Here is a 26,728-nt window from a genome sequence, read left to right as displayed (position 1 = left end):
CCAGTTATCCAACTTTGTCTGTCTGCTATTTAGTGCAGGGAAAGTAAAATACAGCTGGTGTATCAGAGCTTTTTCACTGGGAACAGCTGCCCGATGCTGCTGCATACAAAATGAATGAGATTTGTTTGTGGGCCACAGAACAAAAGAAATGAGCTCAAAGAGGCTTATACACAGCCAGGCCAAAATAAAGTCACCACCTGGATTGAACTAAGCAAAGTAAACAAAACTAAACAGGAATAACTTAAGAAAACCACTTATCTTGAGGCGAATTTCATTTTTTTTAAAAACTGCTTCAATTTGCCCGGCAGCATAAAGATTAGACTATGTAGCAATGGAAAAAGGTTGTGTGGTCTGATGAGACCAGATTGGCCCTGTTCCAGAGTGATGTGTGCATCATGGTAAGAATAGAAGTGGATGAAGTGATGCTCCCATCATGCCTGGTGCCTACTGTACAAACCTGTGAGGGCAGTGTACAGTATTATCTGCGGTTGCTTCAGTTGGTCAGATCTAGGTTCAGCAACCTTATGTGCAAAAAAACCCTCAGGCATTTGGTACTATGACTATGTACCGAATAGGGCTGCAACTAACGATTATTTTGATAATCGATTAATCTGTCGATTATTTTCTCGATTAATCGATTATTAATCGATTAGTGTTTTGGTCCGTAAAATGTCAGAAAATGGTGGAAAAATGTTGATAAATTTTCCAAAGCCCATTGTTATGTCCAAAACACACAGATATTTCAGTTTACTGTCATAATAGGATTAAAGAAACCAAAAAATATTCACAATTGAGAAGCTGAAATCAGAGAATTGACATTTTTTATTAAAAAATTACTCGAAACGATTAATCGATTATCAAAATAGTTGGCGATTATTTTAATAATCGATTCGTCGATTAATCGTTGCAGCTCTAGTACCGAATGCTGACTATGAATAACATTTTCATGTAATGATTGATCTTAATTATAAAAAAAATGTATTAGTGCATCTTCAATACCACCAGAATACAGTCGTTAAAACAATCACAGGACTGCAGCTTCGGTCATATTTCCTCTTAAGTTGAATCATCCCTGTTTGAAAACTGTTTGACTAAGACACTTGACTTTAAGTTGGAAAAAGCTGGCCCATCTTTATAGAGCAGAGAGGTGTGTCTGCAAATGGAGTTAGTTCTATCATTCTTTTATGAGCTCTGAGACCATCCATTATTTAACTTCAAAAGGGACATCAGCTGAGTCAACATTTAGCCCTCTGGTCAACATGTTGGACATGCAATGAACCAAACCGCAACTTAAGCATCAGGGACCCAACTCAAATCTCAACTGATTAAAAAAAACAAAAAGGCCCTTATCCATCCAGTCTTGTTCAGGGCTGCAAACACATCAATAAGAGTTGAAGTAAAGACTGCAAATAGAAATTTAATATTTCACTATTTTACTTTTTAAACATTCAAAATGTCTTAAGAAATGAAATCCCACATCCATGCTTGCACATCAATTCCAGGTCATATGACTCATGGATTTAGCTGTCCAATATCTCGTGTGGAACCGACAACCTCTCAAATCCAATTTCAGAAAGGCATACAGACTAATACAGAAAAGGTCAGCACTATGCAGCTAGCACCAAGAGCTGGGCACACTTATAAAGTGAAGCAGAAGGGGCCCTGTGCATGATTGGTTCCCCCACACACAGCCAGGGGAAAGAAGTGGAAGACTTTGCTGTTTGTTGTGGCCGTACATACCGAGAGGCTGTTTAGAAATGCAAACCGACAGCACAGTGTGTTTGTACATGTGCTGGTTCAGTGCTGACTTTGATGCTTGGTTAACGGCTGTAGCTTTTAAATTCAGATCACAGGTTGTTTATCTTTGATGGAAGACATTTTGATTTTTCATTTCGACATGGCACCCATGTTTACCGTCTTTGATGATGCGGCGGGTTGCTCGTGCTTCACTGCAAAACGAGATCAGGTGAGACGGCGTTTTGCCCGCCGCCGCCGCCTCTGACGTAAAACTAGCTTGACGTTTGTTGGGTGCTAAAACTCTCCTTCCAGCAAGCAGATCGTAAATTGCCTTCCCCCCCCCTCACCTAGTCCACAGAAGCCCGTTCTTTATTCTTGATGAGACAAGTGATAAAGGGATGAATGGGACGCGGAAGCTTGAGCATGAATGGAGAGCTTCAGTGTTGTCAACAGACCGCAGAATATAAAAGCAAAAAAGACAAAAGGAAAAAAGGGGGGCTTATTTCTTCAAAGGTGTGCGTCATCACTCTAGTGGTTTTCCCAGCCTGCCTTGGGAGCTATAGTGGGCAGAACATATACGTATACAGTCCAAGAGGATCCTACGTAAAAACCTATCCGCTGGAGAGATTCGATGTTGAACTGAAGAAACAATAAAATGGGTCGAATGGAGTGGAAAAAAACTGAAAAGTTCAAAGAAAACCAGCAAACAAGTAAAAAAAAGATGAATTGTTAAAGATAATGAAAGATGCAGCGAGGTGAGAAACATGCCTGAAATTATGGATAATCCTTATTAATCTTGTAGAAACATTGTAAACAAGCAGAGAGAGCGAACCATGCACAGTCCCCACAAGTGAGCCACTTACTCCCCGGACCAATTAGTGTGAAGAGGGTTTTAATCACATCAGGGAGATGCATTGCTTATTTAATTAAGGCTTTTCTGGTTACGTGACACGCATGAAGTCGTCAACATTTAGTGGAGGTTCTCATCGTTTCTTATTTATCCACATATGACCTGCAGATAGTGTATGGACAAGACAAAAACAAACTATGAGACTTAAAAGACATCCAAGCTAAATCTTTCTGAAAACAGGAGAAAAGTAAGTGATGAATCCTCCTGCCTGGTCTGTGTGTCTGGTCTCTGTTTACTTAAGCCCCTTCTGTCTGTCTCTGCCAGACTCCATTTATTTCAGTAAAGCCTCTATGTTTTTTTTTGGTTTTGGGAAGACGAACACAATTTGAACTACCACAAATGCTCAAATATAAAAAGTGGCAAAATGTCATCTAACATGTCATGTCTGGAATGAGCAAATAAAAGCTAGTCAGGTTTCCCCCAATGTTTCCCACAGAAAATGTATCAGTCAAGGTGGTGTTAATTTCTCTTTGCATATCACTGAGTTTATGCATTAACAGCAAACACCAACAGCAGTGAATTAAGATGGGAGTAGAATCAATCTGAATCAGATTTGAACTTAAATACGATAAGATATACTTACAAAAATGGTGAATTCTGAAATAAAAGGACTGTTGGAGGTCCAATAAATAAAAGCTGCTGTTTGATTTATATCTACTATCAGAACCACTGTTGTTTACCTGGCTGAGGTGAGGGATTAGATGTACCCTCTCAGAACAGCATGTTGAAGCTATGTTTGGACAGGAAAGTAAAAGTGAGTCGCGTGGGACAGCTCCTACTAGCTGGAGTCGGAACAAAACACACGCGCGCGCACACACACACACACACACACACACACACACACACACACACACACACACACACACACACACACACACACACACACACACACACACACACACACACACACACACACACACACACACACACACACACACACACACACACACACACACACAGAAAGCAGCTCTGCAGGGCACACAGGACAGGAGAGTGTCTGCACAAACCCTCAACCACAAACCAATTAAAGTATAGTGGAAGACCCAGATGTGCAGGTACTGTGTGTGCATGCATGCTCAAGTGTGTAGGCACACTCACAAACTGTGTCTGGTTGTCTGTCTCACACTAAAATCATAGTTTGAATTATACACCCTAAGAAGTTATTACTTAAAGTTGTATTCGGTTATATAGAAAAGAATAGAAACAATGTAACTAAAATATGACGTATTTCAACTTTAATAGAAAGCTGAGACACTTTCAAGATGTGTTTGTTTTCTCCTGAGATGTGACAGTCTGCTTTTAAGTGACTTTATACATTTACTTACTACTACTAAAACCAAGTCTCCTCTACCAACTTACTTTATGGGTGTCCTTTTTTTACTCTACGCATGTCGGCTGGTGAAACTAGTAAAACTCTGGCTATGACATCCATATTTAGCTGTAATATGCAAGAGTGTGAGTGTGTGTGAGTGTGAGTGTGAGTGTGAGTGTGAGTGTGAGTGTGAGTGTGAGTGTGTGTGTGTGTGTGTGTGTGTGTGTGTGTGTGTGTGTGTGTGTGTGTGTGTGTGTGTGTGCCTAAGAGCAAGAGATGTTCCCAAATCAGCCTCTCGACAGCCGGAGGTTTATTACAGAAATGCGGAGCCTTTAAATCTGCCAAACTACTGCCAACGCTTTGGCTGTGAGTGGGGGAAACAAAGGCAGAGAATTATACCTGCGGGATTGGGAAACAACAGAGCTGGCAATGAGGAGGAGAAGAAGGCAAAGGAGCAGATAGACAGAGAGAGAGAGAGAGAGAGAGAGACAGACACAAGGAAAATAGGATAATGATCTCAGTGACTGTGCCCTCCTGAGAAAGAGAGTCTTATAGCAGGCGTGTTAAAAGAGTTGTGATAGAAAGATAGTGTACTTTAAGATGGGGCGGTGAAGTGCCACTTACTTCTCGATGAGGTCTAACGTCACCCCTGGCACCAACTTGGCACTCTTCTGCATACAGAACCTGGACAAAAGTAAAAGAAAAAACAGACAGACAGGGTAAGGCTGCTGGTAAAAGTTGGAAAGAGGTACTCACTCAAGAGACAAGACATTGCAATAAAAGCGTTTTGGCCTCCACAGTACAGATTGTTACGACCTACAGGAGAGAACAATCAACACTCAAATGAGAATAAATGGGAACTTAAAGGATTACAACCGCTGAGCAGTTTGATATGTGTATTTTTTGGCCTAGTCACACAGTCATAGCAGAGGGAGTAAACAGCGCGAGTCTTATTTCTGAGAGGTCTGGCACGTGGGGTTCTTGTTTACAGTGCGTGGTTAGCTACAGACAGGTCGGCCCAGCGGTAAGTCACAGCAGGCAGGCGTTCAGAGATGCCACAGACGCAAGGCTATATGCCACAGCTCACAGCAAGTCATCACTACTGGAGGAGAGTGGGTGTGTGTGTGTGTGTGTGTGTGTGTGTGTGTGTGTGTGTGTGTGTGTGTGTGTGTGTGTGTGTGTGTGTGTGTGTGTGTGTGTGTGTGTGTGTGTGTGTGTGTGTGTGTGCGTGCGTGCGTGCGTCCCAAACATCAGTCACACATCAGCGGCAGGGAACAATAAATGAGACAAGTACTATGAACAAAAAATATGAGTTACTGGACTGCCTTTAACTGCATTTTAGCTTCACTAAACCTGTACAGAATAGTTTGTTTGGTTTGCTCATTAACTATATGTTATATAATAACACCCAACTCTACTCGACTTATTCATCCTTTATTTATACAAGAGAGACCATCGAGAGGTGACCCTCATTTACAATGACATGGAGTCAAGCTGAATTAATCTTTCTTTCCCACTTTGAGGCAAAACTCCACAACATGCTGAAATCACACAGGGGAACTACACAGTGGCAGTCACTTCACATTCATTTGGATGTGAATAAGTTGGGACAACTGAGAGTCGTTTTGATTTGTTAAAAATGTGCACTAATAAGGTAGTTTCAAGGCTGAACCTTCAGGTGCCACAGTGCCTAGGAATTACAATTCGAACTATGCTCATTATAAAGAATGATGTAATAACCCTAAAAACAACTAAATTGAATATGTATGTTGAATACACATCATCTAAAAGCAACAAGGTTTTAAATCCTGATAATCTGAAAGGTTTGACTTTTTATTTTTTTTCAGAAACATGTTTGTTGTTGGTAATATGAAAAATTCATTTAATTTGACACTTGTATGGTGATAGTAAAGTATTAGTGCATCTGTTTTCTCCACCAACAATTTAACACCCAAGCCTGGAACCAGATCAAAGTTCCTAAAGGATAGAAGTCATGTGTGGAATGTGAGTTTGTATTCAACAGCAGATGCTCGCTAACTGTGACGTAAGCTATATCACTCACATTCAAAAGATCCTCCTAATCCAAGAAAATAATGAGATCCCACATGACAGTGGAATACTAGAATGACGTACTGTCTTTTTCAAGAACACAACGGGCCCTGAGTGTCCCCTAACGCAAGGAATAGAGAAGGAAGGATGTTAGCAGGACAACTTGTTCCCAAGTATTTTTCCTCACTCAATGCAAACCACTACTAGAGTATATGCAAAATCTGCTTGGGTGTATGCCAGCATTTCGCTGATAGTCAGCAACACAGGTATGTCATTGTTTCCCAATGCAACGCCATCCAAGAGTGTTCTGTGTTTTGTGAATTAAATTCGCAACACGGGTTGAATATTTTGTTCATGGATTTGTTTGTGTTTGGTGCTGAGGGGGAAATGGTGAATCCCCACACGAAAGCAGAGATAATTGACTAAATGACAGAGGAGAAGAGAGGACAAGCATGCTCACCCAAAGTCATGTTGATCCACAGTCTGCCTCGGAATGTTTGTGTTCTCAAAATGATCAAAAACAGGTTCTCACATTCTGATCACGCACTGCAACTACAAGAAGCTGCTCTTGATCCTGAAACCCTTCGGTATGTTTACTTTTTCTAATTCCAAAAACTACAAATCCACCACAGCAAGTGAACGAGAACCACACCAGAGTGTGTTTGGAAGTGTACCGAGACCACCTCTTCAACAAGGTCTCGATGCGCTTGTTTTGGTCCGCTTTTGCCGACTGCAATTGCTGTGTTCTCATCTGCACAAAAGAACTGCAGCGAAGGTGGAAACGCACCAGAGTTAGTTTCAATTGAACCAAACACGGCAGGTGTGAAAGCGCCATAAAAGTAAATCATTAGAGGGGAAAATGTGTGTAATGCTGCTGTCAGAGGATGCAAATGATTTATAAATTGGGTATCGATCTATGGCCTAGGGCTAGTGGCTAAACCTCATCCCAGTGAGAGGGGGAATAAGATGCAGATGTGTGCATGTTTTCTTTCCACAGACCCCCAGTGTATCCCTGCAGGATAAAAGAAAAAGCTTTATTCTATACAACAACACCGGAATAAAAACTACAGTCTGCAAGCTCAGTCCGAAGATGGATCCTCTAAATGAGTCGGTATATGAATACTGAGTGAGCAGTAATACATTTGCTGAAGGCTGAAGCTTACTGTAGTTTGTATTTGTCCATCTTGCTTCCCTGTCAGTCACACTTTTGCAGATATATTCACACAAACTCATGTCAACGTGCAAAGTGGTCATCTCCAAACACATCCGCTATTTTGGTTCATGTACAGCAGCGCAAAAGTGATGGGTGAGGTGGAACCTATAGAGTAGTGTGTCAGGGAATCGATAATTACACTCAGCCAGTAATGCCCTGGTGGCATTGCTCTGAAACGGCTAAAACAATCACAGACAGTAGAACTAAAAAGGTCTAAATTGTAGAATTATCCTTTGATCTGCTTGCTAAAAAAATTGCTGTTTCCTTCTTAATAGGTTTCCTTTTCTTCACAAATGTCCACATTTGGCTCTTAAACAAGGCTCGGGCTGTGTCTGAAATCACTCCCTCGTTCACGCATTAGCTTCACACCATAAAAATCCACTAAATGGTGTATTCTACAGTGAGCAGACAATTTCAATTGCAGACAATTCCAGGATTAGCTAACTTTTGTCTTCTTGCCTATAGCTGTTCTACTATTAAATGTTTTCTGCAATTAACTTATTCATCTGTTCACATCCCAGGTGTTTTTGTTTTCGTGTCCAGATCCTCACAGTAAACACAACACCTGCAAGTCGCACAACATCAACTCTGATCCTCACTCACTGTATACTGTTATTTTTTTCCTCTAGGTTTATACAACATCATTAACATGTCTGCGTGTCCATCATGGAAGACACATACCCCTCCTCCATTGCTCTTTATGAGAGTTTTACTTCATCCAAATTGAAGGTCTAAAAATAGAGGTCATCATAGTTGTACAGATTGTTAAGCACTTTGAGGCACATTTGTGATTGTGATGTCGGGATATAAAGATCAAACTGACTTGACATGACTAGAGTGGAATACAGAATACAAAGGATTCCAATGGAATGTGTTTTGAGACTGAACATATTTTCCTTGGAGTGTTCCTTTAATGTATAGTGTTTTGAATGTCTTATCGTAGGAACACCTCACAGCACAATACAATGTCATCATTTCAAAATGATACACGGTCTATGTTTGTAAAATCCATTTTGCAGAAGAATATATGTATAATGTATATATAATATGGGAACAAAAAGAATATTTGCATCTCAATAGCTTCTAACCAAATGTCTCACAACAAGCTGCTCATTAAGAAGGCAGTGGGTTCCTCAGCTCCGGTACGACTACTCTTGTTTCAAAGCAACATTTCAAATAATAATACATTAAGATGAATGTGCTCTTTTTGAACGTTAATAAGAAAAACGTGAAGATGGAGAGGGTATTGCCTGATCAGCATAGAAACATGCTTCATTACTGTTCACCACTATACATACACATCAAAGTATAGAACTAATGGTATGTTGGACACGTGATGCTAATTAGAATAAATGTTCTGAACAAACAAGAGTGATGACAATGCCTGCGCGATGCAGCTTTTAGATTACAATCCACGTATGAATTTCACACAGCACCAAAGTTGTGAATTTGAAAAGTTTCACTTTCATCTGAACAGCATAGAGACAGGCTGTAGGGATGATGTCACCTATAGACAAACGCTGGAGCGGCACCAGCAGTGAATAATGGAACAACTGCTGAGGCCGTATGACAGAAGCCATGGTGATTGTACTGGGAATACACAGCTGTTAGCCTGACATTCAAACAATTTAAATATACAGTAATCTAATGGCATCATCAAATATATTTGGTGAAATTTGGGTAGATCTATAGCGACTTAATCTCACAGTGCAAAATCAACTGATTATGTTATTAGGTAAAATGAGGGGGTACTAGAAATTCAATGGCTGTATTTCAATCATATACAATACATTTGGGTGACAAATGAAAAGTGAATACTCAAGCAAATTAAATAAGATTCACTTACTGATTTGAGGAGTATGATCTGATACATACTTTAGGGCCTTCACAGTATTAAGACCCAGTCTAACACCTATGGAAGATGTTTGAGTGACACATTGCCCAGTGCTAACCCCCCCCCCCCCCCCCCCCACCATCAAAACATCAAATGAGGGAAAATGTCTTTGTTCTTTGGAAATAAACGTTTCCTCCTTCCAGCAGACTAGAGTTGAGAAGATCTTGGTCAAAGAGGACCAAGGCTGTTCAGGAGAATTGTGTTGGCCCACATCCATCTGTTTGCTTTTACACTGTATAAAGATGATTTCCTATTTTTTGTTTCATCATTCTTCATCGTGGATGACACACATTTTAAAAATGATTTGATATAATCGAGAAATGATTAAGGAGACAGTCTACAAAGTGTTTACTAAGCACAGTTCCAAGTTGCCTTGTGCTGAGATTTGCAGTGGTCATTTATCTAATCAAAAGAGGCTACTCATACATTTAATAATCATAATATCAGGCTAGGTGAACAGTTTTAAACAGAAAGGTAAAATGATATGAATGATTGCACTTTATCATTAGTTGCAACGTCCGCTTTAACACCAACTCTACCTAGTATAGTGCTGAGCTATTCAGAGAAGAAATTCTAACAAAATAGGGGCTGAGGTCAGCAAACAGTTGAGCCTTTAGAGCGGATTAGAATGGAGCTACCGGATTAGGCCATCAGTATTTATGCATGATGTGTTCCGATCTGAAGTAAATCTATAGTGCAATGTTTCCTCTGTAGTTCACCCTTCATCAAAATAAATGAGAGGGAGATGAATGATTTTTACAAGTCATTTATATTTTGTGTATTAAAGTCAAAGCTCCAGAACAGGAGCAGAGGGATGTGAGTGAGTGTACAGCCAACAAAAAACAATTCCTGTGTGTCTTTAATTTCCTTGTTCCACCAATAGGAACTGGAAACGGGATGACAGACGTAGCCGATTTGTTCTCAATGAGCTTGATGAGGCTTCGGTGTGTGAGTGTGTGTGTGACGGGGGAGCGCCAGCAGAATGAAAGCAGTAAGATATATGGTAATTTCGAGCCCTCACTGCCGCATTTCCATTAAAACCTCATCTGTCTTCCTGTTCGCAGGTTCACATACAGTACAGTTCACAGCACGTAAAGATACATATGCTACTGTCATTAAGGTCTCTATTGTTCCTGTTAAAACCAGGCAACACGTTTGAAAGGCTTACATGTAAACATCAGCATTTGCATTAACTTGTAAGCATCGATACACTGCCTGTGTGTAATTCCACATGCATATAGGAAACAAAACTCCATCCCCAGTGATGGAGGTACTGGTGTACTATTGAGGAGACCTAAGCAGACACTTGCTGAGGAGTTGCCTTAGTCTGCTTTGCTTTCCACAGAGATTCATGGCTGCATTCCTATTCTTCCCTAAAGGGCTGAATGACAGAGGTGCTGCAGCCTCACACCTGCCTGGCATTGATTTTACAGGTTCCTTCCAGAGTAAGAAAGAACATGAGAGATAAACGTCTCGGACATAAAAGTCTCATGTGAGTAAATCATCTGGAGGAGATAGTTTAGTGGATGATTAAAAACGTTGTCCTTCTTGTGGTGCTCGTTAAAAAAAAATCCATCCTGAGGTTTCACCCTGGACCCTGAACACTGTGTCTAATATCATGGTAAACCAAACGATTGCGGTTGCGTATTACTCTCAAAGACCAACGTTTCCGACTAACTGACACACCAGCTTTGTCTTCAGACTGACTGACACTTCTGACCCTAGAGCCAGGCTTCCAGCATTGCTAAACATGTGACACGCACCCTGAGCTTTTATTTGTTTATTTTCCCCTCCTCACTGCAAACCCCTGGTGTCGCCCAGTTTCCTCCTTCTCTATTTTCAGACGCTCACCTCCCTCCATCTTTCCCCATCCATTGCAGCAGTGGGGAATTCCCTGGAAGATGGTTCTCCATCAGTAATGATTTTCTGCTCAGCTGAGCAACGAGAGGTACACGTGCACTCAGTCTGCCTCTCTCTCCCCTCATTATCTCTCCCTCCCTCTCTGTAAACCCCACCATCACCATCCATCCCTCAATGCATCTCATTACAGTTTTAAAGCCAAGGCAAGACGGCACATCAGTAGATCTCTCTATCCGCCCACTCTAAAGATGCCAAACTCAACCCCATCCCTTCCTCATTCTCCCACTGTTTCACTCTTGGGATGTGTGAAATTATGTAGAAGGCAGCTCGGCACGTCTTTATTTAGAAAATAATAAGCGAACAAGGGAGACAGCAACGATACTATTGTAAGATCAGGAGGAGGGAAGAATCTTTCGAGACTCGTCAAGAGTTGGGTAGGTCTCAGCGAAAGCTGGCGGGCAGATTGATGTGGATGCAGGCCACATCTGCTGGTATGTCTAATCTGGTGGAAAGATTTCTCCAGCACTGAGACTATTCTTCACCAAATTGCTATTCCCAACCAATCCTGACAGGAGGACACTGAACCGCAGCTGTCTACAATGTCAGGGATTAACAGTGTCCCTTCCCAGAAGCACACAATGCATTTTATTGCACATCAATTCCACGTTTATAGGATAAAACGTCTTGTGTCTTCTTTCAAAAGTTATGTCCTGTAGTGGTTATCGAATTTACGGTGAATCCCAATTTAATAGACGTTTTAAGTGGTAAAAGGCTGAATGAACTCAAGATTAAATGAATGTAATATGTTTGAATGTTATCTTTGGGGCTTTGGTGTTCATGTAACATTTATGGGGAATGAGCTTATTAAACCAAACTGTGCTGTGTGAAGAAAGTTCATGTATAACGTGTACGAACAGTAATAGATGACTATATCTACACTGATTTATTACGGACAAAAAGTTAAACTAATTTATAGCCCACAAAGCAGTGATGCTTGACCTTACTGGGTCATTAATAGGCAGGATCAGTCAGAACTTTTCTGCTGCAAGCCACAACTTTCATTTCTGTAGGCAGAGGGGTAAAAAGAAATAGTTCAGTCAACACTATCCAGGAGGATTTAAGCAACTTGTTCTGCGAAATGGGATGTTGGCAAGGGATATCAATATTAATGGCATAATACCGAGGCCCTATTATGCTGAAGGTCAAGGCGGGATGTGGATTTCAGAGTGGAAGAAGATAAACCGATCTCTTCAACATTTCTGGCAGAGAAGAGACATTGGGCTAGCTGTGGGGCACCTCCTGAAGGCAAGCTGACATTCTCGCTTAAACACTTTGAAAAAAAAAAAAAGTTGTCCGCCTCTTTCAAATATTTAGTTGAAGATTTTTTAAATCACCCCAGTGACTTTTAGTGTGCACAAAGTCAACTCAGTCATTAACATATGAAAGACTGTGAGAGGGAAGTAATGATTTATGGCATCTAAAGGACTTTATCCACTGCAGGTAGAGACTGTTTGTGTAGAGCAGTGAATGGAGGATGAGGTGCTCACCAGCATTTTCAAGATTTCATCGACAACTAGAGATCTAATTAAACCCAGTGGGGGTCTGACTGTCGGCCTTTCTCACATTTTAACTCTTGCATCTGTCCATGCATTCAAAAACAACTTTTGATTATTTCGCCACTTGCATACATGTTGCTGCTGACATATTTCAGTGGAAAAATGAGAGGTTTCATACATGGTCCCAACATTCATGACGGCCTAGTTAACTATAATCAGTTCACAGTCCTGTAAGCAAAATATATACATGCAGGATGTGGAGCTGCAATACATGTGTAAGTTTGACATGAATGACATATGTTTGTGTGTATGTATGTATGTGTGTGTGTGTGTGTGTGTGTGTGTGTGTGTGTGTGTGTGTGTGTGTGTGTGTGTGTGTGTGTGTGTGTGTGTGTGTGTGTGTGTGTGTGTGTGTGTGTGTGTGTGTGTGTGTTGACAGGCGATAGGGGGTGATGCAATCACCTTTGCTTGGGTGTGCAAGACCCACATGCTCAGCAGGCCGCACACACAGCTGACTGGCTGATGCAACCAGTGTGCTCCTGTGGTTTAGCTTGAAGCTTTATCGGTACAGCCCTCTGAATGATGCATGGCGCTTCAGTTATATCAGGCCAACGTATCGGCCAGGTCTACCACATGAACACATTTTGCCTATTGTATAGAAGCTGCCTCTGCGGGGATCATCATATTCATACTGCTCTGGATGATGTCCGTTTACATTTTTCATCATAGCTGAATATTTTTCATCATAGCTGAATATTTTTCATCATAGCTGAATAGTGAGTCTGGGTCGGAGCTGCTCTCAGCTCAGGAGATATCATTGTGTCCTCGGGAGTCTCCTAGCAGTGATCAGAGCTGCCTCTGACAGGTTTTACAAATTGATGACTGACACACTCTCCTACTGCTGATCAAAGAGAATATGTGTGCCCCTTCAATATTACAGAGCAATAAAGCACTTTCTAGCTGGAAATGAATCCACATCTTTTTTTTTATTATCCAGGATAAGAAAATACATTTAATTTAGCAGTAGCATTTAACCTTATAATTAATTAAAGCATTAACTTGTAGAATTTTGAATAGCTGCCAAGCCTAAAAAACAACAAAAAAACAAATAGCTGGCAGTATTCCTTGGTACACACACATTAATATTAAGTTAGTTTAAGTGTCGTCTGGTAATTAGCTGTCAGTATTGCAACTACCTCGACTAAGTCTTGTGTTTTTTGTGTGTGTGTGTGTGTGTGTGTGTGTGTGTGTGTGTGTGTGTGCGTGCGTGCGTGCGTGCGTGCGTGCAGTGGCTGTGTATGTCATTTTTATTTACTTTATTTGCTTGTGGAGAAAAAGGGAGATGGGTAGAAAATAACTGGGGGTATGTAACTTGAAACATTCCCCCAGTTTTGGTCAAGATCATGAGCAGAAAGGTTATTCAAATTCTACCACAGCATAAAAAATCCTCTTGACAAAAATAACAGTTCCTGTGTGTGTTAATGTTAGCGTTCTCCCCCCACTGTTTACAGCCTGTTTGGGCTCATTAATGGAAAACACTGTTTAAATGTTTACAGTCTAGAGACACTAATCCCCGTATCCACTACTTCAGCATGAATTTACGACACAACCTGAATGTACCATCTGGAACTCTGCGATGTTTCAGAATTATAAAGCATGGTAAGATGCTGAGCTGGGGCAGAGAGATAGGGGAGCCGGGGGGAGCGGCCCGGGTCTTTCTTTGCATGTCATTCCCCTCTCTGCCCCATTTCAGCACTGTTTTTCCAATTCTGTCTCATAAAGCAAAGAAAAGCCAACACATGATCTTTATGAGAAATAGACAAGTTAAATGTAGGGAGAGAGAAGGGTTACCATCGGAGGGCGATTTTGATGGGCGTGGTGAGGCAGGAGGTGAAGAGGTCTGCTGGGAGGTCTGGGTTCATGGGCAGCAGCTCACTGGCCTCGCAGGCAGCCAGCTGGATGCAGTTCTTCATAGAGGGAGGCAGAGGCATCTGGGCCAACGGGTGACTGGGGTTGATGGCTGCCACCTGTACAGAGAGAGAAGGACACTGTTGGTTTACATTCATTGGGCTGCAATGACCACCTGAGCCACATCTAGAGATAATGTTAAAGTAAAGTTTAAAGTGTCTGCGTAAAAGAACGGTTATGTTTCAGATGTTTTTTTTTTTTGTTTTTTTAGATTATTTTTTGGGCATTTTCAAGCTTTATTAGATAGTACAGAGTTGAAATGGGGAGACAGAGAGAGAGAGAGGGGGGGGGGGGTGACCTACAGTAAAGGTCCACAGGTCGGACTCAAACCCGTGACCACTGCAACGAAGGTCGGAGCCAATATGGTACGCGCTCTATCCACTACGCCACCGAAGCGCCCCTGTTTCAGATGTTTTAAAGCATGGAACAACCACGGGAAATAAACTCAATATGAATCTGGTTTTGTCCGTAAAACATTGAAATGTGACTTTAAGGATGTATGCTTTTTGTCGACATAATATTGGTCCCCAGTGAGTCTAGAAACTCCAAAGGTATGAGACAAAACAACCCATCTGTTTCTCAACTTCTTTCTGAAAATCTGTGTTCAAAAACCCCAGTCAGATTTCTCTCCCTTTATGACTTCATAAGGGGAGAAGTCACGCCCCCTTATTACCAACCTAACTTAGCTTTACCTCCACCTTTGATAAGTGTGATGGAAAATGTATTTGTAATAATGTACTTCACAGATTATTCTCTGCAATTCTTCTCCAGTCTTTCAGGTGTTAAGAAGCCAGGGGTTTCTAAAACAGTTACATACGTGGAATGTTTATCGGGACAATATGACTGGAGTTCCTGTCCCTTTGAAGACATCTTTTGAGGCTGACTACAGTAAAAACCACAAGACCGCCAGTTGTAATTAAATTCTTAAAACTCAGTTGAGATTTAGTTTTTTATTCTAGATATGTCAAAATATGTCCTCGACAATAAGCACATCCCGGGATCCCCCTGAATCTAACTGTAGTTTGATTTAAACCGGCAGTAAGATCCAGAGCCAATCAGAGCAGACTGGGCTTTTTGGAAGGCGGGGCTTAAAGAGACAGGCTCTAAAACAGAGTTTCAGACAGAGGCTGAAAAGACAAGATTAGGAAATGGCATTGTGTCAAATAAAGGGTTTTTTGTACAGCACAACATGATAACAGTTTCTAGTGGAAACTCAAATTACAATTTTGAACCTGAAAATGAGCAGTGACCTTTGAAACATATTTGTGGCCAGTGGCCAAGCAAGCACACACATATTTATTTCTATATACAGTATCTTTGAGCAAAGTAGTTGCCGTTTAGAAAATGTTGAAGTGTTTGACTTTTGAAGGTGCTGACTGCTTGATGGTTATCTTCTCTGAGCCAGCGTTGCTGCAGTAATTAGAATTGTCACAAAGGCAAAACACTTTTATTGCGGTGGTGCTGAAAGGGCTTACAAGTGTAGACACAGCAACAGAGGCACAGTGAGAGGAGAACAGAAGCAGACAGTATAATGAACTTGAGCTGTAGACCAGATAAGACATGAAACGAAAGGTCAGGGACGGAGTAGCAGCTCCAGACTGATAGAAGGTAGAACTACAGTATATGTAGTGAAGAAAAAAGGCCCAGAGAATAAAGAGAGACCTCTTGGATAACTTGCTACTACAAGTAAAAACTAATTAGAGAACTGATTCGAAGTCCCAGTATGCGGGTTCTCGAAAAATGTCCAGCAATGGCAGCAGGTGAAGGCATTAGCACCATGTTAACACCTACACACGCCTGCGCCAACTGCTGTCATCATTGTTGCAAGCTGCTTGTGCTCGTCACCATTGGCAACATCTCCACACTCACACAGAACTTCCAACTAAAGGCAACTGTACTTTTTGAGTACAGTGAGTTTATACAGATTCAAAGTTTTGTATTTTTTTTGTATGCCTCCACACAAGCAATAGCTAAAGGCATTACGTTTTTCGGGTTGAATATACGAACATGTTGTCACAGTGACCTTGTACCATATTGTAGCACCATAGGAGCTTTACATTCTTTCAGCTAGGTGGTATTTCAACTTACCAACGGAATCTTGTCCATCATGTAGAAGTATAAGCTGCTGTATTGTGTGGCAGTTAAAAGTTGCAACTCAATAAACGAAAACTAGTTCAATACAAATCCGATTTTTGTGTTTTTTCTCCGTTATTGCATGAGAACAAGTGTAGAGAGAGAGAGAGAGAGAGAGAGAGAGAGAGGCAAGTTTATTTATATAGCACAATTCAGACACAAGGCCACTAAAAGTGCTTTACAGGGGCAAGATTAGAATACATAAACACATTATAAAACATTTAAAAGCGAATAAAAGAAGCAAATATCGATTTAAAAGAACTGAGAGTTGCAGCAGACCTCAAGTTTTCTGGGAGTTTGTTCCAGATTGTTGGTGCATAATAACTAAAAGCTGCTTCTCCTTGTTTAGTCCCTAACTCTGGGGACTGTAAGTAGACCTGTCCCAGACGACCTAAGGGCTCTGGACGGTTCACAACGTTTCAGCAGATCAGTAATGTATTTTGAAGAGAGAAAGAGAGAGAGAGAGAGAGAGAGAGAGAGACTGGGCTGCCTCCTTATGTTTCCAGGCTGAACATTACAATTGATGCAGCGCCCCAAACATTCTGAGAACATAATAACGATAATGTGATAGGTTATTGATCCCAGGGAGGAAATGCTCCTCCTCGCTGGCCCCTTTAACAGGTACTCTTCAGTGGTAAACAATCCTCTTGTCTATTCTAAAAAAAACAGCATTAGCATGTTATTTCCACACTCAGTCAATACATGCAAACGTGAAAAAAAAAATTGGAGGAGTTTGGCGTATGATGTAGAACTTTAATTATACTCCGAGCTCTTGGCTATTTATGTGCTCATTGTGCTGTTCAGTTGATTTGTTTGCTAGGATTTCAAAATGGATTCTGTCTTTTGCCGACTTTAATGAGCTTTGGGTCTTAATGAAGGCAGCAATCCAAGACTTCTCTTTATCAAATTGCTCACCGCTACAGGTTGCTGCTTACAAGTTTGCAGCTCTGTCTCATTTTGGTTAAGAATAAGGGGAAAATATTATTATATTATTATTTTATCTATCATTCCAAGAAATATCATCTGCATCATATTGCTCGCACATTTTTAATTGATACCGAAGACAGTTTTTACTGCATTGACAGCAGCTTTTGAGTTCGATTCTATAAAACCTTGAAACCTAATGTCCATGATGAGGACAAGCATTTCATTTTTGGTGTCAGGAGCAGCGTGCTGTAGATAAGCTCGTTGGTAGAATGCGCAAACTGTTACTATAAAATCTCTTGAGGAAGCTGTGGACCGGAAAATGTCGTTGCGAGTGCTAAAACTCTTTCTGTGTTCGGGGGCAACAGATACGGAGGCGGAGTATGTGGAGAGTGTGAAAAATCTTCAGACTATCTGGCAGCGGGTGTTAGAATACACTAAAAGCCTCATGGCAAATCAATCTATACTATTTAATAGGGTTAGACTGAAGCACACTTTAGACTGAAGCCCTCTTTAGTGCACCAGTCAATCCTGGAACTAAATACGGCACTTAATCCCAGATCAAATGAACGACGATGGGCCTTAAATGTTGTCTTTTGTCTGTTGTAATGTTATGTTGAATGGATGTATTTTTGGGACCTGACTTGATGTCTTAAAGCTAGTCTTCTCTTGTCTATTTAGTCTGTTCTGTGATGTTGTAAATGGAGCTGCTGTGATTCAAAACAAATGACATACTTGCTCTGAGATTAAAGTAATATCGTAATCATATTGTGTACCGTCAAAATAACATAAAGCTGTACAAGCGTGCAACAAATGTAATGAAATAGTAAGATAATAGTATATTGTAAGAACATATTGATTCTGTCGACCAATCAACGGACAGTTGGAGGGTGTAGTTCCACCCTTTTGGGAACCTTTGGGATGGCCTGGTAGATTGGTACCCCGACAAAAATAGGTGCTGCCCGGTTCGCTTATTTTGGTAGCGTTTCCAAATTTTTGCAGTGGAAAATGCATGCCGAGCCACACACAAAAAAACAACCGCAACTATCAATGGAAACAAGGCTTTACACAAACAAGCACATGGACACTTCCATATATATAAGTAGACCCACCAGACAACTTAAAACACAGCCAGGAATGCTGCAGTAATACAACAGAGCTGCAGAAATGGATCCGTGGTGTGTGCTGTTAGTTCATCATCTGATACAAGTTTGGGCAAACCAACACAACCTGAAGAACTGAACGAGGGGACCCACTAGAGTTTCTGAGCCCGGGCAATTAGAAGATGAGACAAGAAAACAAATCTGACAAATGATCTGACAGGGAAACAAAATAGGAAAAATTGCAATTCTTACTGCGGGCTTTAAAAAATGAATGCGGAAAAAAGGAACAAAAAAGTCATCTGTATTTTCTTTCTTCATAAAAACATGATTTTAATGTTCAATCCAGTTTCCCTTAAAGCTGTACCACAGGGTTAGTGATGATGAGGCTCTGTAGATGTATGTAATGCCTCCCTACTCCTGTATATTCTATAAGCCTTCCTGCCCTCTGCTAGTCCAATAACTCATTAGCTGACTGTATAATAGGAGGTGAAAAAAAAAGGCGGCAGCAGCTGAAGCTCAGATCTCAGTGTGAGACATTATGTATTTACAGAAGTGCTCTATACGGAGTTCTGCACACACATGAATAAATCAGAACATTAAAAAACCGAAGAAAAGTCTTAATAATTAATGGGGGGGAGTGGTTGAAAACGTATGTTACTGTGCATGTGTCGTTTTTTTCTATGAATGTGCATATGTTATTTCTCTGGGAAATGATGGCAGGCATGAGCTGTTTGTGTGGATGGATCGATGCCAATCTTCCTTGTAACATAATTCCTCTTCTTTAATGAGGAAAATGTTGACCTGCTTGCAGAGACAGACATGACAGACAAACAAAAGCAGCGTGCGCTTCTAAAGGCTCTTGTTGTGTCGACCTGAAGAGGAACATTGTCTCCTGAAAGGAAATTTGGAGAATGTGTGTGTGTGTGTGCGCGTGTGCGTGTCGAAACTAATCCTAACGGTACATTCGAAAACATTGCCAGCAGAAGCTGATTAATGCCAAGCATCCACTGTAAATATCACATTAGCATATTGTAATCTTGCAAATTACCATGAAAATCACCATGATAGCTTTCTTTTCTACTCTCCTTCGCTAAGGGTATCAGGGTACAATTTAATTGCAGAGAATTCCCAATTTTTTTCTTCCTTTAAAGTGACACTAATTTACGAGACTTATCCTACAGAGGGACCTTTCAGATGTACCATACACACAATCACGGCAGAAATGCGCAGTCATGCACATATACACCGGCACACAGAGGCAACACAATGCACCTCTAGTCGAGCAGCAATACATTTTATATCCGAGCATTCATTATTTATCAAAATTACAGAAGGAGCCGGTGGAGACATAATGTGAGCATCCAGGAAACGCCAGCAACACAAACACCTTAAAACACACACACACACACTGCAGTCTCACAATCCTGCGTGTCCTAGCTGTGTGAGTGATGCATGGTGTGCACACACACCCACACACACACACACCTCTTTCCGCCTGGTAGCTAATGCAGTGAGCATGTTTGCTGAGTGCACACGGGAAGTGATGAGATATTTAAAAGGAAGCAGGTGGCCCTATAATAAAGCACTCAATGTGCGCACACACACACACACACACACACACACACACACACACACACACACACACACACACACACACACACACACACACACACACGGGAACACCCCTTTCCACTTGCTCTACAAATATGTTATTAATATCAGAAAAATCAGGTGTGAACTAGAGGGACCTTTACAAAAAAAATTGGAATTCACACCTAAAGAAACACTAATACACTCTGCGAAATAAGCGGGTCCTGTCATGCCAATCCAAAATGTACTAGCTGGACATTCTTCATCAAATGTCCCGTTTATACACAAAAAACATCATGCACACACACACAGCAGAGAGAAGTTGATATGTTGCTTATGGAGGGCCATGTGGAATGTGGTGCTCCTCCGTGTGTCAACAGTATATTTAAGTAAAGTGCTGACTAAGAGCACGATAGCCCCTTGGGAGTGTGTCGCGACAGAGGGCTGTAGGTGGGTGGAGTAGGCTGGGACTCCCTGCACGGTTCATCTCCTGCATGATTAAAAAGTTTTATCTCAAGTCATTGCCTCTCTCCTCTCTCTTCCATTACCCCCGGCAGTATTATCCTGTGTGGGCGGACGACAAAGGGCAGGCGCTCAGGTGGAAAAGTGAAATTGCTTATGGACATTATGGAACTTGGGGGACTTCCTCCTTTTATTTCCCTACTGAAACACTAGAGTTAAACCCTCCGAGCGCTCACCTAAAATACAAGCTTTTTGTTGCAACGAGGCAGCTTATGCCTATGGAGTTCACAGTTTGCTCTGCTATGAAAAAAGCTAAATATTTCCCATATGATCAAGCGTTGTTCTTCCATTCTTGCCTGAGTCACACAGCATCTTTCAGCTTATGACAGCCTTATGCCTCCTTTCCACTGAGCAGCACAGTTCGGTACGGCACGGTTCTGCAGGGCAAGGAAACCCTACATCTGGCTTGCGTTTCAACCGCTAACAGGAGCCATACTGGGTAGGTTTATGCCTGACGGCCATAACCGCAGACAGTATATGGGTGAGAGGAGGTGAAGCAGCTGGACAAAGTGTAGATTTTCCATTAATCTACCCGCTGATAAATTAAACAAAGAGGAAAAACTCAACACAATAAACAAATAGCTGTGCACCGTCTTTTTCCTCTAAACACATGACTTGCCTCTATCTTTCCAAGGAGACTACATATGGCGGTTTATCTCTCACACGGATATGATGATTCCACCGACCAATCAACGGACTGCAGTGTGTAGCTCCACCCTCTTGGGACCATACTGCGACCGCTTAGTCCCCCCAACGAAAGGGTGACAAAAATATGTGTGGCACGGTCCACTTATGTTCTATCCTCCCCAACTTTTGACAGTGGAGACGCACCGCTCAGTGGAAAGGAGGCCACTGCACAAGCTTTACCCCCAGGCCTTAAGGCTAAGGTCTGACTGGACTCAACTGACAGACAGTGGCAGCTTACACTTTTATCTTTGACGACCCCAGGTGGCCCATTACTCAGTAACCCTTGTACAACCTAGCTACAAGAAGTGTGTGCTCCCGACACGTTCCATTTAAACTAACTACAGTATGTCTCCTCCAGTGTGAAAGAATAGAATACTGTGCTCTGCTTTTTGTCAAGAAACGTTTGAGGGTCCTTTCAACGTAAATATTCAGAAATGTAGCCACAATTAGAAGCACGGATTGTAAGTTGTGAACTTTTGATACTGTTGCTTTTCAAATTTTCCTACGTGGGGAGATTCCCAAGCAAAGTTCCTCGACAAAATATTTTTTTAAATCGATGTTGAATCAGTGAAACTAACTTAATTACTGTGTAAAGCCACCTCTATACAGGTGAGCTTGTTGTCTTCTATTTATTTTCCTAAATTAAAAAAGGGGTTTATACACAATTAAATCTTAAATCAGTGTGCGGCCAGTTTGGCAGTGGGCAGAATAAATTCAAAGCAAGCTGATTATATTTCGTTGATTATTCTCAACTTTTGTCCTCTACAATACTTTCAAAATGCAGAGCTGTGTTCCGTATTGCTCTCATTAAGTTCTCCTCTGAACAGATTTGAGTCTTTCAAACAACTCGGAATTGTATTCTAAATGTTTGATTATAACAGCCAAACTTGTTAAAAATGTCAGGTTTGAATGGGATCTGAGCCCCTTATATCAACAAGGACGTGCACAGGCTTGGCTGGGGGCTGTATTTATTGTCCGGGTCTAAGCTTTTCTACTAACCCATTCATCTCCACAGTGGAATTTTATAATTGTTTTCACAGCTCTTTGGTACATAAATCCCAAATGTATATCTGACGTTAGACTAAGTTGTCTAAGTTTTGTGATATTTATATTCCCAAAGAAAATCAACTGCATACATTCAGTATATTTATGTCAAATCTAAATTGTGTCACGTGCACAACATATTTTTCAATATAAAAAAAAAACTCAACATGACTGCTATATTAGTTATCAATTAACAAGTTAGCTATATGGTTAAATGAATAACTTTGGTGTTCTTAAACCAGGGAAAATAACTAACATTGACAAAATAGATGTAATAGCCTGTTGGCCTGACATACAGTGTAGCTTGCGGTGAACCCTGGTTTAAAACTGAAGGAGGAGCAGAACAGAGCAGGACAGAGGCTGACGACGGTGAGACTCCTGTGATGAGTTCTGTCAGACACTGCGGCAACTCAGCAGTTTTAAGCGGCCGCCTTCACCTTTACTTTAATGGCTAACACAGCGCCTCACAGCACTTCTTCTTTACTGTGGCTCTGCGCCCCCCCCCCCCATCTCTCCGCTCCTCACCCTGTACCTTTTCCCATCTCTCTCCAGCTAGTCTACAGTCTGTGCTCAAACCTTCTCCATGAATAATTGAGATAAATGACAGCGGCATCTCATTAGGGATTCACAGAATATGCCATAGCCGGGAGAGAGAGAGAAAGAGAAAGTGTTATAAAAAAAGATGAAGCGCAGTGAAAAGGACTGGGATCAGGCAGGTAGTGGCTATCCGTGCGAGAGTTTCTGTGTGTGTGACTGTGTGTGTGTGTGTGCGTGCGTGTGTGTGTATGTATGGGTGTTGCAGGAGTTGGGATTCAAGCAGGAGAGCAGTATGTATGGGTACAGGTGAGTGTACACGTGTGTGTGTGTGTGTGTGTGTGTGTGTGTGTGTGTGTGACAGTGTCAGTACTATTTGGAGGCCACTTTGTTTCACGGCCCTGCTGTGAACCACCAGAGTGTGTATGTGTGTGTGTGTGTGTGTCTGTTGGTGTCTATGCGGCGACCGCCTACCTCCAGCTCCTGCTCCCTCTGCAGGGCAAACTGTTTGAAGGACTTGACGATGATCCCCGCGTTGGAGCAGTCATACACGAAGATGGACGGGCTCCCCATCCACGTCTGCAGGTCGTAGATGGACAGAGGGATGTACTGGGTGTAGTTCTGAGGAGAGAGAGAGAGAGAGAGAGAGAGAGAGAGAGATGGAGGGTGCATGGCGTTACTGCTGATAGCTCACTTTTATAGATTTATGTTTAATTATTAACTCGTCATGTGTTTGATGAGGAGAGTGTCAGCGGAGGAGAGAAACAGTTTGAGAAACAGAATAACGAGGCACAGAGAGAGAGAGAGAGAGAGAGAGAGAGAGAGAGAGAGAGAGAGAGAGAGAGAGAGAGAGAGAGACATTAGGGGAACACAGAGAAAGAGGCAATGAGTAAGAAATGGAATAATCACAGCGCTGTGAAGCTTTTATACCCTCATATTTGCTTCCACACCATTTCCCTTATACTTTTGCTTCGACAGCAAATCCCCCCACTGACAGAATTTTAGCGTCCAGTGACACAGCGGTTTCATTTCATAGTAAAGGGGAATAAGTGTAAAGGAGGAGTGATATGTGGAGGAAAAAGGAAAGAAGAAGAGTGGAAGGAGGAGAGGACATCAGGCCCCGAGGGTGTACTAACTAGGGGGACGCAGAGGCAAAAAACCCCTGAACCCAGACAGCATGTGGTGCATCACTGTGAACTATGGTGCTTACTTCCAGGACAAGGAGAACAACTCCAGACTTTATGTCCGATTGGCAATTCAGTGAGTGTCTACAGCGCAGTGATGCCAGCCATGAGGAGTGAAGGAAAGCTGTCCTGTTTTGGTTGTTATGTCTTTTTGGAACATTTTGACCGTTATAAGAAGCCTGGGTGTTCAAAGCTACACCTCTTACTTCACCTGCATGACCCCCATTACACTCACTCACTCAACAATACTTGTTATCGCTACAAAAAAATCAATCCATTGTGTGTTTTTCAATCTCCCTTCCCAACTCTGCTTAAAATACAGTAGGTATACTCTTATTGATGTACCTCGCCCAGTAAAGGACAAATACCCTGTTTCTGTTTTGTATAGTGATGTTTGGTTCCTCATTTTGAAATGGGAATCTTTTACCAACTTTCTATTTTTCCTTATGGCAGGATATTACACTGTCCTTGGTTGCACAATACAGTAGTAGTGCAAATATCTACATTTCCAATCCAAATATACCTTGAGATGACATTTCAGTCTTTAGTTAATCTGATTAAATAATCTAAATGGTGTAGTTAGCATTGGGGTAGGAATAATGCAGATGACACCATTAAATGACCTATTAGGGATGTTCAGATATATCACATACGATATTTAATAAACACGTTGTCAAATCAAATTTACTGTTAAATTAGGAACAAAATGCAGTGCAAACTTCATGACATTTCATGAACTCATATTTCACGTATGATTCAGAAGGCGTTAAAGGTTAATGCTACTGTAAAGCCCCTATCTCACTGGGCTGCGACTGTTTGCGACAAGTTGGAGACTTCATTCGCAAACGAGTCTCTAAACTGTCTCCAAACGTTCGCGGAGGTCTCAATTTCCTCGCATGAGTCGCATAGCCGCGCAGTCCTGTCGCATGAATTTTGAACATGTTCAAAAAAAGTGTGCGACAAATCTGTCTCAAAATAGTCTCAGAGTGGTCGCATGTGTCTCAAACGCGTCGCAAACCCTTCTCAATTTAGTTTCCGCGAGTCAGAAAGTGCGAGCAATGTGAGACAACTTTGCGAGGGGTTGGCGACATATGAAACTAAATTGCGACTGATTTGAGACAAAATTGAGACGGTCGTGAGACGTTCGCGAGACATAAATGCGACCTCCTGGCAAGTGTTGGGCAAGACATTCGCAAACGTGTCGTGAGGAACCAACTCAGTGAGACTGCAAATGAAAATTGTCGCTAATTTGCACATTTTGTCGCAATTTTGTGTCTCCAACTTGTCGCACACTGTCGCAGCCCAGTGAGATAGGGGCTTAAGTAAGAACCTTTCCCGCAGTGAAAAGGACTGGGATCAGGCAGGTAGTGGCTATCTGTGCGAGAGTTTGTCTGTGTGTGTGTGTGTGTGTGTGTGTGTGTGTGTGTGTGTGTGTGTGTGTGTGACGTGTGTGTGTGACGTGTGTGTCGTGTGTGTATGTGTGTTACCTTATTAAAGACCCAGATCTCTCCGTTGACAGTGGGCCGTGGCACGCCGTGGCCGTTGTAGTGGAAGAGGACTCGCTCCTCTTTGGCGTTGCGTCTCAGTGAGGTGCAGAGCTTCTTCACCTCGTCCACCGTGGGATCCAGACTCTGTTTGTACCGCGCCTGGAAAACAGCAAGGAAGAGATGGAAGGTGTCAGCTTGATAGTTACCACATGGAAAAGACATCTGGCTTTGAGAATTTTACAGACACCCGGACAGAAGTGGGCTGTCGAGCTTGACCTTATAATAACATGTGTCTATTTTACTTAGGTAGCAAAAGCGTCACGAAAATAATGGTTTCATTAATGGTCACCCATCATGCAAAATGCACCTTTTCAAATTTTTTCAACGTAAGTATTGGTCACCACCAGTGTGACAAGGGACTCACAAAGTATGAGAAAAAACAACCCTCTCTTTTTCTCCACCTTTCTGAAAATCTGTGTTCAGGAACCCCACTCAAATTCCTATCCCCTTATGACATCATAATGGGCGAAGCCACCACACCGCCTCTACATCGAAAGCACATACATGTACACTACATATTCACCACCAATTATCATGCCTGTATATCCTAAGGGATTGCTAAGATCCGGCTTTACATCACGGCTCATTATGTAGAATGATGCAAAACCTGCTGGTATTGTTGTGGTTTGCATACAGAAAACAATATAATAGGGAATATATAGAGAAGCCATGAAAGAATGCATAGAGATGTATAAGAAACTAGGTTGGATGCCATGAAGGAGATCTCATCCTGCTAGTTTTCATGCAGTGTGTGTCACAAGTAGGCGCTGTGTTTTCTAATTGTCCATTAAAAAAAAGAAATACAGAACGGTCTTCAGTTTCTCAGTCCAATGACACAAAAGAAAAATACAGAGCGGTCTTAAAATAAAATAAAAACCTTCAAGTTTCCTTTAAAGTAATGGAAACAGAATACATACTTGAGACGTTATGGAAAAAATGTTTTTTCATGTTCAGGACACTG

The 26,728-nt window shown here is 41.7% G+C and overlaps 1 protein-coding gene across 4 annotated transcripts in view; it reads right to left on the bottom strand.

Moving 5' to 3' along the window:
* The window catches only part of rptor (regulatory associated protein of MTOR, complex 1), a 158,804-nt gene that overhangs the window by 86,617 nt on the left and 45,459 nt on the right, over positions 1–26,728 (bottom strand). For all 4 annotated transcript variants that reach the window (XM_080029311.1, XM_080029310.1, XM_080029312.1 and 1 more), the window contains exons 5-8: positions 25,708–25,866; positions 23,511–23,657; positions 14,383–14,558; positions 4,584–4,643 (exon numbers count right to left, since the gene is read on the bottom strand). In XM_080029311.1, the coding sequence (XP_079885437.1) occupies positions 4,584–4,643; positions 14,383–14,558; positions 23,511–23,657; positions 25,708–25,866 (542 nt within the window). The remainder of the gene's footprint in view (positions 1–4,583; positions 4,644–14,382; positions 14,559–23,510; positions 23,658–25,707; positions 25,867–26,728) is intronic.

Source organism: Ammodytes marinus (assembly GCF_949987685.1).
Source record: "Ammodytes marinus genome assembly, chromosome: 6".
Classification (NCBI taxonomy): domain Eukaryota; kingdom Metazoa; phylum Chordata; class Actinopteri; order Uranoscopiformes; family Ammodytidae; genus Ammodytes; species Ammodytes marinus.
The sequence above is the reverse complement of the archived record's forward strand: the minus strand, read 5'-3'. Positions and strand labels throughout refer to the sequence as shown.